The sequence below is a fragment of the Crotalus tigris genome, unplaced genomic scaffold (assembly GCF_016545835.1).
Source record: "Crotalus tigris isolate CLP2741 ecotype Arizona unplaced genomic scaffold, ASM1654583v1 scf7180000020218.1340706, whole genome shotgun sequence".
Classification (NCBI taxonomy): domain Eukaryota; kingdom Metazoa; phylum Chordata; class Lepidosauria; order Squamata; family Viperidae; genus Crotalus; species Crotalus tigris.
Window position 1 is genome coordinate 422,501 of NW_024097911.1, and position 15,216 is coordinate 437,716.

At 39.7% G+C, this 15,216-nt stretch overlaps 1 protein-coding gene across 4 annotated transcripts in view; it reads left to right on the forward strand.

Annotated features, from left to right (window-relative positions):
• The window catches only part of GNL3L (G protein nucleolar 3 like), a 43,564-nt gene that overhangs the window by 27,377 nt on the left and 971 nt on the right, over positions 1 to 15,216 (forward strand). Inside the window, exons 1-15 of one of the 4 annotated variants that reach the window (XM_039366016.1) lie at positions 188 to 326; positions 2,122 to 2,223; positions 2,320 to 2,357; positions 2,816 to 2,920; positions 3,105 to 3,221; positions 4,977 to 5,060; positions 5,194 to 5,329; positions 5,973 to 6,076; positions 7,747 to 7,891; positions 8,896 to 8,983; positions 10,041 to 10,218; positions 11,714 to 11,856; positions 12,310 to 12,446; positions 13,201 to 13,358; positions 14,670 to 14,841. In XM_039366016.1, the coding sequence (XP_039221950.1) occupies positions 2,211 to 2,223; positions 2,320 to 2,357; positions 2,816 to 2,920; positions 3,105 to 3,221; positions 4,977 to 5,060; positions 5,194 to 5,329; positions 5,973 to 6,076; positions 7,747 to 7,891; positions 8,896 to 8,983; positions 10,041 to 10,218; positions 11,714 to 11,856; positions 12,310 to 12,446; positions 13,201 to 13,358; positions 14,670 to 14,841 (1,618 nt within the window). In that variant the 5' untranslated portion in view covers positions 188 to 326; positions 2,122 to 2,210. Of the gene's footprint in view, positions 1 to 187; positions 327 to 2,121; positions 2,224 to 2,319; positions 2,358 to 2,815; positions 2,921 to 3,104; positions 3,222 to 4,976; positions 5,061 to 5,193; positions 5,330 to 5,972; positions 6,077 to 7,746; positions 7,892 to 8,895; positions 8,984 to 10,040; positions 10,219 to 11,713; positions 11,857 to 12,309; positions 12,447 to 13,200; positions 13,359 to 14,669; positions 14,842 to 15,216 lie in introns of those variants that run through there. The other 3 variants (XM_039366018.1, XM_039366019.1, XM_039366017.1) reach the window with 3 other exon arrangements.

Consider the following 15,216-nt stretch of genomic DNA (forward strand, 5'->3'; position numbering starts at 1 on the left):
CTTCGCGCAAGCACATTCAAATTAAAAAAAAAAAAGAAAGAGAGAGAAACAAATCCCTCTCCTCACCCGTCTGCTTTGTTCCGAGCCCTACGAAAAACCAAACCCACCTTTATGCAAACTCAGCATAGAGGGAGGAGGGGAAAGGCAGTGGGCGGTCCCTAGGTTCCGGGAAAACGCACGCGCGTCAGTTCCAAGCCTCTTTGGGCATGCGCGGGAAGCCATGTGTCACGTTTGGCGAAGCTTCACGACTTTTGCTGAGGTCTGTTTTTTTGGGGGGTGAAAGCTGTTGCCGTTGAGACTCCCCAGAGGGGAGACACCCTGAACAAGTAAGAGGCTCTGGGCGTGGGGAAGAAGAGAAGGGAGGGGGGGCGCGTCGTGAAGTCTGGCCCAGAATTGTATCGAAAGTGTGATAATTCATGAGTGGGGTGGCAAGTCAAGGCAAGTTTGCTATGAAAAAAATCAGTCCTGAAGCTTTATCTAGAGGAGGACAACAGGTACCTGTGCCATGCAATGGGGGGAAAAAAATAAACGTGATCTTTGTAGACGTTAGTTGTCGGGACTGATATTCCAACACGTGAATATTACCTGGAGAAAGCGGGACAATCTCAGAAAGAACTACCATTTGATTCTCCTGCTTTTTATAAGTTGGGTGTAAGATGCCAGAGGGAAGGGGGGGGGAATTTACTATCATTGATCATGATCAGGCTCTTTGAAAATAAGATTTGTGGCACTCTACACGTGCTCTTTATTCTCGCATTAATATCTTGTTTTTTTCTCTGAGACCTTAAGGCAACAGATAGAGATAGGTTTCTTTTCACTTCTATCTAGAACAGTGGTTCTCAACCTTTTTAATGCCGCGACCCCCAACCGGTCGTAAGTCGAGGACTACTCAACCGGTCGTAAGTCAAGGACTACTCAACTGGTGCAGCACTGTTTGCAGAATGGGACTTTTGGCGGGCTCAGCAGGGCAGAGACAGCCTGGTCAATTCCTATTGGCTTTTGAAAGCCAATAGAATTAGACTCTATTCAAGAGAGTCTATTCTATTGGCTTTCAAAAGCCAATAGAATAAAAGAGAGTAGCACAGCTAAGGAAAAGGGGGAAAAAATGGCGGACTGCGTTGTTTGGCGACCCCCATGAAATGGTCGTTCGACCCCAAATGGGGTCCCGACCCACAGGTTGAGAACCACTGATCTAGAATAACCTTCTGTAAGGTAAATTGTGGGTTGTGATTTTAGCCTTAACAGCTGGTGAGCTTACTGACCAAGTGGGAATTTGAATCAGGAAATCTAAATCCTCCATCCAAATCTAACACTTCTGTCATGGTGCCTCTAAGGTAATCCTGGACTTATGACAATTGAGCCCAAACTTTCCATCACTAAGCAAGAAAGTATTTAAGCGAGTTTTGCCCCATGTTACGACCTTTCTTGCTACAATTGTTAAGTGAATCACAGCAGTTGTTAGTAAGGTGATTGTTAAATGATTCTGGCTTCCCCACTGACTGCTTGTCAGAAGATTGCAAAAGGTGACCACATGGCCCTGGGACACAGCAAACGTTAGAAATACATGCCAGTTGCCAAGCTTCCGAATGTTGGTCATATAACCATGGGATTTTTGCATGTGGTCATAAGTAAAAAAACAGCTATATGTCACTTTTTCAGTGACGTAACTTTGAACAATTATTAAACAAATGGCCATAAGTTGAGGACTGCCTGTAGAGTCTTCTCAATTTCTACCATATGTCGCTCAAAGATCATAGAATGTCTATGTTTTTTTCTGGAGGTTACATGTGCCAGTATATTCCACCCATTTCCTTCTCATTACTTCATGTGGCAGAGGCAATACTGAAGGATTATGACCACTTGAAAACTTGAGGTGTGAAAAGATAACTTAGGCTTGTAACCTTACATATCACACTAAACAAAGATTTATGTAGCATAGCGGCTGGATTCATGTAATGCATTGTGCCAAAATTAAATATTTATTACATTGATATGCTGCCCAACTGACAGTGATTCTGGGCAGCTTTCAGTTGTTATAATTTAGGATATTGTTAGGAGCAATCTACTCTATTAATATGATGAAGAAACTACATAGACTAACTTTTCTCTTTTTTTCCCCAGGTCTTGTTAATCAGGAGACAAAAAGGTGATTCAAAAACTAATGTTGGAAAGAAAAAGAGATTCCTAATCCTCTTCCTACATTTAGCATCATGACCCGGCATAGTAAATATCTGCTTCAATTATTCCAATCTAATTGGAATTCTAAATGAGTAATCCCGTTTGCTTATCTCTGATTCTCCCTTTTTTTCTCTTTTGCAGAACAGAAAAAATCCAGCAAGAAATCCAAACATAGCAAGGTAGGACAGAATCTTGAAAAAAAATGATTTTTTTTGTGGTAGAGATGACAGTGGGAATTGATGGGAGAGCAAGGCAAGCCTTTGAATTTGATAGCGGAATGATTGCTGGTTATATTAATGAAGCAGAATTGTTTTAAACGTAAGACACAGGGTTTGGGTGGTGAATCAAAATGTAACCCAAGTATCTCCATGTGCTTCCAGATGAAATTTTTATCATGCAAAGCTGCCAATGATATGTTACCTTCCGCCTGTAATTCGTGTTTTTCCTATTAAGAGTATCAATTCTGCTGTAAGTAGCTTTCAGATAAAGGAAACGTAAGTTATTCTTTAGCAAAGGGAAAAGAGTCAAAAGAGTACCAGCTGGAAAGGCAAGGATCTAGTATTGTTCTCAGAGGTGATGAATATATGTAGCTTTATGTCTGCAGTCGAATCCAGTGCAGTCTTTTTTCCTCTCATAGAAAAAAAAGGATGCAAAACCACATAGGAAAAAAGATTCAGGAGTACCTCAACTGTCACGCTTCAAAGAACATGTCAAAAAGGAACTGGCCCTAAGGCAGAAAAGGGTAAGGTTAAACATGTGGGAGAACAGAGGCAAAGGTGGGATTTTTAGATACCTGAAGTAATTTCCCTACTCAGGGCTATGGACTTTGGGATGGCATAGGAGTGATATCCAATACTGGAGCTATGAGACCTGTGCACCAGGGTTGCTAGCACCTCCTTAGCTGAAGATTGTGTCCATCTAACCAGGTGAAAGAAATGCAGGAGCGGCAACAAATGGCACGACAAAAGGAAATCAGCCGCTTTCGGAGTCTGGACGGGTTGCAGAAGGATGCCTTGCACAGACAGAAGCTCTTTGAGCAGAAGGTAGCAAATCTAAACTGGTAATCTTCCCTCGTGGCACATACACCCAATCCAGTTGCAGGAAGTCTAGTTTGTCTATGCATCTTTGATAGAAGTTTTGATTGTCCCCTTCTTCTGGCTGTTCTTTTAAGCAGCTCAAATATATTGGTAGAGATATTCTGTACATTTCTGTAGCTGATTAGACAAACGCTTATTTAAGTAGGAAAGAAGTACATGAAAATAACTATGAGGACCCCAGTTTTAGTTCTGGATTGATTTTTGATCATTTGTACAGGATTTCCCACAAAGCAGACTACTGCAGGTCTATTTGGTGACACATCCAAACACGCTCGATAGGATTCAGTTCTTGGCACATATCAATGGGATTATACGTAGCCTTAAGTGAATGAATTGTGTTGCAACTTTCTTCTCATTTATTTTTATAAAAAGCCCAGTACCAATTATTTCTACAAAAAGGCATAAAGCAAATCAGTTACTGAGTGGAAATTTCCATCTCTTGTCTGGCTATCCCACCCCCACTCCAAAAAGAAAATTTTTCAAGGTGCCGAAGGGCTATGAGTTGGCTGTTGCTAAGTTACAACAGACATCATAGGAGGAGAACTGTATTGGTCTAAGGTAGCAAAAAAATTACTCTGACAACATCTTTTCCAACTGACAACTTTGATTAAAAGGCATAAGCTTTTGTGAACTTCATCAGAGGCATAGAGTGTCTAGACATGTCTTTTAATCAAAGTAATTAGTCTGAAAAAGTGTCATCAGATTTCTAATTTTAAATTAGAGCACGTCTTCATCCCACTTTAAGCCAGAGGTGGAATTGGTTTAAAAATGGCAATGAGTTAATTTAGTAATGATTCTTACTCATACAATGCATATAATATACTTAACAATTCAAAACTAATGATATTTTAGAATATCATGACATTTTAAAATTGCTGGTTGGTTTTTTTTTTCATGTTTCCTTTTGTACTTACTCATCTATGTTTTTCAAACAAAGAAATAATGATGAATGGCTTGCTTGTCTGTAAACTTCGTCTAAGAGAACAGCCTGGAGTTCCAGATCAATAAAACTTTGTATTTAAAAAAAGCGTATCAAGAAAGCAGTAGATGAGAAAGCATGATATTTCAAGGAGAGATTGCAAAATTCACACTGTGCAAAGCACAGGTATATTTTATGGGGGATGATTAAATACATAGTTCTGTTTTCTAAATTACTATAAAATGGTGTTCTTGGAGAACAGAGTATTGCATTTTAAAAGGCCCTTATGGAAGATTCTATTCCATCTATGTACAGCTTGAGTAGAAATGCCTCCCCTAATAGGAAATGAATTTCTCGTACAGCAGCAATCAAATGATAGCTATTTTTTAGGCAGCAGTATAAATAGAAATGCAGCTAGGATGTACTATCTCACATTATGAAATTAAGGATACCGTACCTATTCTATTTTCCAGCAGTTGGAAAGCACGCAAATGTGAGTAGATAAATCGGTACCACTTTGGTGGGAAGATAATAGCTTTCCATGTGCCTTGGCACATAGGCATGCCAGGTCACATGACCATGGAAGCATCTTTGGACCATGCTGGCTCCTTTGTCTAGGAAACAGAGATGAACACCACCCCCTAGAATCAGACACTACTGGACATGGGAAATCTTTACCTTTTATCTATTTTCTAACTATGAGAACCTATTCTGTGCCATCTGTCTTGTGGAACTTTAATTCCATCCCTTTGGCCATGTGCGTAATCTTCTTTTTCCCACAGGAGATGGATCTGAAGCAATTGGCCAAACATGCCCTGCTGGAAAAAGACAGCTCTTGCAAGGCGTATTACAAAGAGTTCAGGAAGGTCAGTGAAGATGAATGTGACTTGATACTTTTAGCACCAAGAAAAATAGAGCTGTGCATGGTAAGGCTTCTGTTGGGTTGGGTTGGGTTGGGTTGGATCAGTGTTGGATACTCCAGTTCTTTGCTCTCTCCAGGTAATTGAAGCAGCCGATGTGATCTTGGAAGTCCTTGATGCTCGGGATCCTCAAGGTTGCCGATGTCCCCAGGTTGAAGAAGCAGTGGTGCAGGCTGGAACCGACAAGAGATTGGTTTTGGTGTTGAACAAAATAGGTAAGTAGCAAGACTAGGTTCTTTGTGGAAAGGAAGTGAAGCCATATGTGATTCAAGAATACGAGATTAGACCTTTTCTTATTAAGGGTTTCTCTCTATAGATTCAAATTCTGCACTGAGGGCATCTGGGAAATATACTTGAAATAAAATGTTGAATTACACTGGCTTATTTTGCAGTTACTTTGCTTCGATTCAGGAATCGTTGCAATCATGACTCAAAAGTTTGCTAGATACTGCATTTGACCTCAACTAACTAAAAGATTTTTTTTTGTTGCTTTTATGCTTTTTGTTCATGGTTCATTCATTCACAATGACAGTTAAGATAAGTAATCAGATATTGATTGTCTTTCCATGATTATTGAATAAGTGACTTGGATATTCTAGTCCATATTAATAGTATTGACTCTTAAGTAGAAGGTGGTCATGATTATTTTGAAATCAGCTTGTGTCTGGGGAATTGAGGATGTTATTGCTTAGCCTTTTGGGTGATCTATCTGCAGAGCATGAAAGGATTACAATTTTGAAACACACAAGATTTTGAAAGGTAACTTATGTACCTTTGGGATACAAAAGAGCAGGTGTGGCCCCAGTGATCTGGCAGCAAAGTGATTTTCTTCATTTTCTCAATCTATTCCTGATCCAGATCTGGTATCTAAAGAGATCGTTGCAAAATGGCTGAAGTATCTGAGGAATGAATTTCCTACAGTGGCCTTTAAATCCTCCACTCAGCAACAGAGCAAAAACCTGGTAGGTGATGCATTGCTGCAATGAATTAATGACATTTTACATTTTTTATTGGAAGTCACTTTGAGAATGGGATGGAAATGGGCAACGTGCTAATTATGACACCCCTTGATAGAGCCCATGCATCTCCAAAATTAAATTAAAAACTCCTGACATATAGCAAGACCTCCTGCAAGAATGTAAAACTCACATAAAACTGCCGAAACCTAGCAAGATTTCTGCATTGGTGATTTCTGCATTGATTTCTGCATTAGCCCAGATCTTTGGGGGTTTAGAAGTCTTGTGAAAGTTTGGCTGTTAAGTATTTTTTTAATGAAATTTATACTAAACAAGTATTAATGTATTTTAATGTTATATTTAATGTTATATTTCATTTTCCTTTTATAGAGTGTAAGGTATATTAGTTTGGCCCTTCTTTTGAATGTGATTTGTTTGTGGCCCCTCCCTTAGAGTTGGCTATTGTAGAAGACGTTATGGGGCCCACCTTTTATTCAGAGTAGATTTGGCTGTGATGGCAGTCCAATACCTGGTCTTTATACAGTGAGATTTAGATGGCAGAAGAGATTGGTGGATTTGGGGAGATGGGAAACACTGATTAAGATGTTTGAAAATAAAGTGGATGATAATCAGTTTTTTTTTTAAATGGATTTTTTAAATTTAAATCTGATTTTTTTTATCAAATTTATTTTAATAAAATGCTTTTGGAGTAAAAATCTATCTAAATATACTTTTCTATTTAAGATTCATTAATAATTTAGTTTATTTGGCATGAAATGGAGCTTAGTTATGTAGCATGGGGCTGTATATTCTGCAATATTTACATTTTTGGTAAACTCATTCAATGAATCCAAACTCTGCAAGCTGAGATAACATGCACTGCATTGATGCATTCACACAATTTCACTGTAACCATGAGATAAATCATAAAACAAAGTTCAGGAATATTCCTTTATCCCGTTGTTTTGCAAATCTATGTACACTACACACTACAGATTGTTTGAAGAGAAAGGCATCTGCACCAGGCTCTAAGTGTTTTAATTAAATAAAAGAATTTGACTAGTTCTCCAACTATGTGTGATTAACCTGTTAACCTAAAATCGGTTCTGATATTGCTGTTTTACTAACCTGACAGCTTATTATTCTAAATAGGAAACCTTCATTTTGTTTGCAAATAATAATATTAAAGATTCTAACTACCAGCAAGAACGAGTCCTTACATTTAAAGAGCACCTGTCATTTCAGATCCATCGTGGCAACTCCTGTTAGCGGGCATCCACTCACCTGCTGCCCGCCACGTCCCTCACCTTGTTGTGTCACTGCCGCATCACCAACCGTCCCATTAAAGTGAGTGGGACTGTCGGTGAGTCAACAGCAGGTCAGAGGAGGAGCCACTGCAGGACAGAGATGACAGTTGCTCTTTAAAAATTATGATTTAAATCGAGTTGATTTAAATCAAGCCTTTTTACTACCGTAGTGATTTAAATCATGATTTAAATTGTGGTTTAAATCAATTTAATTTAAATCAGATCCACCCTGTTTGAAAAAGATTTTATAATATTTGGTGATTGGTACATCAAAAGTAAGAGCTGGGGGCATTAAGCAATAATTTTATGATTGGTACATCAAAAGTAAGAGCCGGGGGCATTAAGCAATAATTCCTTTCTCCCCTTTAGCAACAGAGCCATGTCCCAGTAACCCGAGCATCAAGTGATTTGCTAGGTAGTGCAGCCTGTGTTGGGGCAGATTGCCTCATGAAGGTGCTTGCAAACTATTGCCGGAATCAGGATGTCAGAACAACAATCACCGTTGGAGTTGTGGGTATGTAGCCTGCCTCTATTTGAGAGGTGGACCAAGTGAAAGAACAGCTTTCTTCAATGTGACAGCTTCCAAAATGAGGAAGCTGCAACTCCTGGAATTCCTGCATATCCTGGGAATTCTGGGCGTTGCAGTCATAGGATACCTGAAGTATGCCAAATGGGGGAAAAGTTAGCTTACTGTCGTCCTTGCCTTGTCTGTCTCCAGCTGACTTGATAGGGTAAATTGGGAAATGTTCTCCATTTTTACTTGGCAGTAGCTAGGTAGAATCCTAGCAGCTATCTTTCCAATGCAGGAGGGTCCTTTGGCCTTGGATGAAACCCAGTGGCCCTTCTGTCATTCTGGGAGTTGAAGCCAAGAGATAGCTGGGCCTGTAATTCAAAGAGGGAAGAATTCGAGCTGGGGAAGTGGTGTTGCCCACAAATAGCATTAGCAATAGCACTTAGACTTATATTCCGCTTCATAGTGCTTTATATCCCTCTCTTAAGTGGTTTACAGAGTCCCCAACAATCTGGGTGCTCATTTTACCGACCTCAGACTCAACCTTGAGCTGCTCAGAATCGAACTCCTGGAGTGAGCAGTGCATAGGCCTGCAATACTGCATTCTAACCACTGTGCTACCACGGCTCTTTTACCATGAGAGGAAAGAAAGAGGCACGTGAGGGAAGATTTAAGATCCCAGGGTCCTCATCTTCCTTGGAACCTTTACACCAGGCTTCACCAACTACACAGACTGAGGAATTGAAGTTTACAGACTTGGAATTGCCCATTTTGGGGAAGTTTCTTTTAGGTAGTTGGTGATGATAGATGTGAACCCCAACAGCTTTTCTTCTACATTTTAGTCCAGAGGAAAAAGATGGTGGGAGTTATTGGTAATGCTGTCTTTTCTTGTGTAGAATGCAAAAGAAACAGTTTAGTGGAAGGTAGCAGTGACTTGTGTGGGAGCAATCGACAGAAAGGAAATGTGCTTGCTGATGGGCTGCTTGTCTCTATGTCCCTGACTGCAGGCTTCCCAAATGTTGGCAAAAGCAGCTTGATCAACAGCTTGAAGAGGAGCCGAGCTTGCAATACTGGTGCCACTCCTGGCATCACCAAGTATGTGCCCAAGCCGAGGTGCTAATTAGAAGTGAGGCATCAGATCTGAGGTGTTGGGTAGCCAACCAAGTTGTTCCCCTTTTTTTTCATTTTAAATCAAGGCCATGGGAGGCCTGTGGTCCTGCTTTGGAGATATCAAAATTCACAGATTCCTTTATTATTTATCTCCCAGCCATAGGAAAGAGAGTTTTTCCTTTGATAACATTCTGCAAAACTGCATGTTCTTGGCATAATAGTACCTAGAATTATTTAGTTGTATTAGCATATAATTTGGGGTTTGGTAGGCTAGAGAAGGTTTGGGATTGTAAAATAAAAAGCACTATCTTCTATACAAGACACAGAGTACTTTGTTCACTACTTTATGTATTATTCTAATCCATAAGATGACTTAATTTGTGCTTATTCATCAGTATTTTGGATGAACCTAAGCCTTACCAGCTGTAAATTATACTTTTTGTCTTAGAACTTGTGAATTGAACCAGCAGTGTGGTTGAATACATAACTCATGATAACGAAATAATGATATTTAGCAGTGGCTAAATATCATATGTGAACTTAGCCACTTACTGCCCATTGGTTTATTTTACCAACTTTCCCTGGTTTTGAGGAAGCTTACGTTAACTTTATATTTACATTCCCCAAAAGAGAAAAAAGCCCACAAGTCTCAAAGCACATATGCATTTGAAATAATGATTCTTGAAAAAACAGTTACTGGCCAGCCTTCTTAAAAATATCTGTTGACTAAATAGGTTTACCATCTTCCCTTCTCTCCCAACCCCTTTTCTCCTGAAGCTCATAGGAGATGCAGATTGATAAAGACACTGAAGATAAACATTCCAGGAAGGGAGGGGCGTTACATAAGAACTGTTGTGAGAAAGAAATGATCTGTCTTCCTAGAAGTCTAAAATTTTAATTTCTGGTCAGGTTGTTTTAGTTTTTGGACAACAAAGGAATATAAAACGAAGTCTTAGAAAATTAACTTTATAGGTGGAAAGGCTGGCATTTGAAGTGATTGCTGCCATTTATTTATCCCTCCCTCCGCTCCCCCCCCCCTTAGGTCTTTGCAAGAAGTGCAGCTGGACAAGCACATAAAACTCTTAGATTGTCCAGGGATTGTCATGGCTTCTCCCACTTCAGATGCTGCCATGATTCTGCGAAACTGCATCAGAATAGAACAACTGGCAGATCCCGTGAGTCCAGTGGAGGCCATCTTGAAACGATGCAACAAGCAGCAGGTATGAGTGATCTTGAAAGAATGAAGAGAGCATGTGGAGGTGAGAATAACTGGAAGATTACGAAGATGGGGCTTGAGAATCCCGAGCTTTTTTCAGAGACTACAAAAACGTTATAGCAAAAATAATGGTTATGAGATAAAGAACTATCAATCTAAAGAATTTTAATGATGCTAATTTGGATGAAGGTCCTTTTCCCCTTGAAATCACATTTTAAAAGGATGAATCTGCTTGATAAATCTGCTTGCTAAATGACATGTCTTCAAAAGGTCTTTAGCCAAGGATCCTAATTTGGGTTCTTTAAATTGTCACCTTTTGGCTAGATTCACACAAGACTCTACATTAATACACGGTTGTTTGGTTTGTGGTTTGGTATGTTGGGCAATCTCAGGCAGAGGAGTTAATTCACTAAACCAAGGTTCAGTTGTACCTGAACCAACATAGCTTTAAATTGCTATTGGTGTTGCTTTTGCTGCAAAATCTGATCCTGCCCGTTATTTGGGAGTTTTTTTAAAAAAAAGAACTAGCAGAAGGCATTAAGTGGATCATTCAACATGTTTAATTGGGCAACACTTTTAAGGACTGTGCATGTTATTGGCATTTTAATACAAGTGCTTACAAAAGATATGTGGCAGATAACAATTTAGCAGAGGCATGCTCCTTTCACATAGTAGGACATGTTCTTGTGGCATGTACAAGAACTAAGTTTTTCTTAACAGTTAATAACAACAACAAAGTTGGAAGGGACCTTGGAAGTCATCTAGTCCAACCGCTGCTCAGGCAGGAAACCCTATACCATTTCAGACAAATGGCTGTCCAGTCTCTTCTTAAAGACTTCCAGTGTTGGAGCATTCACCGCTTCTGGAGGAAGGTTGTTCCACTGATTAATTGTTCTAACTGTCAGGAAATTTCTCCTTAGTTCTAGGTTGCTTCTCTCCTTGATTAATTTCCATCCATTGCTTCTTGTCCTGCCTTCAGGTTTCTTCAATACATATGTAGCTTTATACACAATTTGGAGGTTTTTAAATGTATCAGAAAGTTTCAGTTCGCCCACTGAAATGTGTACATCTACTTGTGTACTCAGGAGTCAGCTTCACTGCACTCACGGTACTTCTTCAAAAATAAATAGGTATAGAACTGCAGCCTCAGTTGACCACTCTGCTTTAAAAATGAGTAGCAAATAATTAAACTTCCAATTCCGTTTGGGCTGACTTGGTTTTGACAGTTTTCAAAAATCACCCACTGAAATTTTACAGCACTTCTGAAATGCAGTTTCTTTCCAATATCTGGGCAGAGGGAAGAAGAGGGTATCATCACATTGTTGCCCTGCCCAGTGCAATCTTTGCCTGATAATTAAATAATAAGTCCAGCTGTTAAAAACCTGACCTCTCTCTCTGAGATGTAGGTAAATAGAATTGGCGGGTTGGGTAAGAAAACTTTAATCGGCTTCTAATTCTCATCTCTCTCTCTCTCCTCCTTAAATTTCCTCTTCCTCAAGATTATGCAGCATTTCAGCGTGCCAGATTTTCAGAACACCACGGAGTTCCTGGCATATCTGGCCAAGCGGCAGGGCAAGTTGAAAAAAGGAGGAATACCAGACCACGAGAAGGCTGCCAAAGCGGTGCTCAATGACTGGACTAGGTGAGTGGAAGATAGGACCCTTTTTTTAAAAAAGAACAAAGACCTAGGGCTTTTTGCAGGAACTGTCTTTGATGTAAGCCTCTTTCTTCCTTTCTCTTTGTCTTACTCACTTGGCAGCTCTAATTCAAGTGGGAATTGAAATCAGAGAAAGAAGAAAATGATAGGAATTATTGCAATAGTTCAGTATGGTATTTTGGGGGAGTGGGCGGTAGGAAGCTTTTCCTATAAAGCTTGGATCAACAACATGGCCATCCTTTCCCCACGATGCCCCAACATTTAATTTATGCAGTAGTCAAAACCTTGCCCAGGGTCATGCAACTTGGGCCACTCTCTGTCTATCTCGGGTTTGTGGCCTGAAAAGTTATCGATCCTCGCTATAAAACGTGCACTCTATGAGAGAGGTGGGCGGTCTCTGAATATGGTGAATAACTTTTGTACTTTTGTTTCTTCTAGTGGAAAAATCAGCTATTTCACACATCCGCCTGAGACACACACACTTCCTACTCACATCAGTGCTGAGATTGTGACGGAGATGGGCAAAGCCTTTGATTTTGAGGCACTGGAGCAGGAGAATGAGAAGGCTTTGGCTAGTAAGTGGTTGGGAAAACGGGACTGCTTTCCACAAGATTTGGCCACCATACGATGTTTGTTTTGCCAATCTTTCCTTTGACCAACAGGAGTTTGCCACTCAGCCCAACAGCTGTTTTTATAATACAATACATGTCATCCCTTCTGCAAGAGGCTGACAAAAATGGAGAACATTCTGTAGCCTCCGCCGGTCTCAGATATGTCAATTCTGCAATTCAGCATAATTCTCCGCATTCTTTCAAGAACAGAGTACCTGTCCAATTATGTAATAATGCTGTGGCAATATAATTATAAAAAGCTGCAGTGTGTGAGGTGTTCTGATATATATCAGTTACTGGGATCCTCTTCAAACAGCTATTTCTTTCCCATCATTTCTCCTTCCCTTTTGTAAAAGCTGTTGTGCCTTTCTCAATTCTCTCCAACCTTCCTCTTCTTCTTTTTCTTTATTAGAATAGGTATAACTGAATATAGAGTCTCCCACCAAATCCAATAGGATATTGTTTTCATTTCTGTCCCTCATCCTATATCTGTGGTCCCATAAGTTAAGCCATATTTATATAACTAGAGTTTTGTTGACCTGTAAACTATATTGGCTATGATTTATGACTCAGGATGGATTTGTTCATTCAGCTGGCCTAGCATGTATAGTGTGAAGGAAACAGATTGAATTCTACTCCTTGCTTTAAGCCTCTTTCCGCTAAAAAATGACTATAATTTAAAGACTCTGAATGATGTATTTTTTTTTTTTTTTGATAGACTTAATCTCTGGTCCTGTGGGTATCTTCTTGGAGGGTTCGGGCCTAACCCGTGGGGCAGAAATTGAAATGGCTGAGGAAGAAGGGCTGCATATTACAGAAGAGGCGACTAAGATGGAAGGAGATGAGAATGATGAAGTATGTGCCCCAGCCTTTTTGGTGGGTTTATAGACTACTATTTTGGCAAGCATCCAGGCTCTGGCAATTCTAAATAATAGGCACTGAATGTAGAATCATCTAAGGGGGGGACATTATCTTAAGGTATATTTGTTCTTGTATAAGGTATTTAATTACAATTTCAATATCAAATGTCAAGGCTGCCTGATTCCTTGATGGCTCTAGGCAGCTTATAGATGAAAGAAAAACCATACATATAAAAAAGTCCATGGCTGATCAAAAGAACACACAACTTAACTAAAACAAGATAGAACTAAAGGAGTCTCCACCATCATCTTTTCCTAAAAGCTAGGAGAACCAGATTTCAGACAAAAAAAAAAAAATCCTTTTTCCATAGATGCCATTTGAATCATTGTTAACATTAACAGAAAGCTTGTAAAAACATACTGAAGGGTGATTTTGTGGTTACCTTTTAGAACGATTTTATAATGCATGCTAACTGGAGATTAGAAGTCTAGAGAGCACTTTCCTGAGAAATTCAGAATATTTGTCCTGATAAGAAAAAAGTTGAAGATTTATAAAATGGAGCTAAAAGACCATCAGTATTTGAAACAGGAGAGAAGGGACTGGATCTTCTGCAAAAACATTTCTCAGGATGTTCTCGTCCCCTTGTCAGGTTTGGCAAATTAAATCTTAAAATCATAAAATCCAGTAGCCAGATCAACAGGCCTGGAATTTTACCTTGGGGTGTCAATTGTGTAAAAAACACTTAAGCATTGCTGTGTTTTGGTGAGCAATAGGGCAAATTGAAAGAGTAAATCTCAGCCCACACATAAATTGAGATGAGCACTGACAGTTAACAGAATAGAGAATTCTTGCTTTCACAAAACATCAAAGACCTGGGTGGTGGTTGTTTTTTTTGTCCCCGGCACTGAATTGGGAGTATTTGTGAACCTGTTTAGATTGTTGAATTGTTTCTAGTGCTATTTGCTTTATGCCTTATGTTTGCTTATAACATTCTAGTGTTGTCTTAATACCCTGAGTCACTTATTTCAAAGAGAGCAGCCCAAGTTGAGTTATGTCTTTAACGTCAAATTATTTTATGACAAGTTGAATACTTGCTTCTCCTTCTAGAGTTACATACAACTCAAGAATTTTAACTTTGATGGCTTGCACTGCTGTATCTTCTTATTTTGTTTATAGACGTGCTGTATTTGTACATTTGATCCAATTGAACTCTTTCCTGTTTTTTTATGCTGGTCACTATCAAGAGGGCAGCTATATAAATAAATACATTTTGGGGGCCTGTTCAAAAAAGTGAGGCATTCTTCCTCTTCTTCTTCTTCCTTTTAGCTTGGCCCAATGACTATAGAGCTGAAGTCCAAGAACAAGACTTTAACAGAAGCAGCCAAAGCAGTGCCCAGAGCGCCTGATTTGAGGGAGATCTCAGCCTTGGACCCTCTGCATCAAGGGCAAGGCCTCCGGGCGGCAAGCAAGAAACGCAGAAAACGTCAGAAGCGAGCAGGTGGGGGAGCCAGTTTTCTACTTAACCCCCCATTGTGATTTCATGGGGGGGGGGTAGTCATTTCTCGGCATCATTTTCCCCGTCTGATGATACTGTGCCCCTCTTGGGGCTGTGTAGCTTAAGGACACTACTTGGGTGTAGAGGGAAGAGGGAATGGCCTTGAAGGATAAATGAAACCTGAGCCCAGGCCAAAAAAGTAACTTGAGTAGATGTCTGAGACAGGGCCCTCCATAATTTAAACAAAAATAAAGGGAAGGAGGAGGAGACTTACTTAGACTTGCAAGATTCTGTTACATTAAAAAGTAGTATTAATTTATACAGCATTGGTTCCTTAATCTGGTCTGTCTTGAAGGGCTGAGAATGGATCGTGATTTC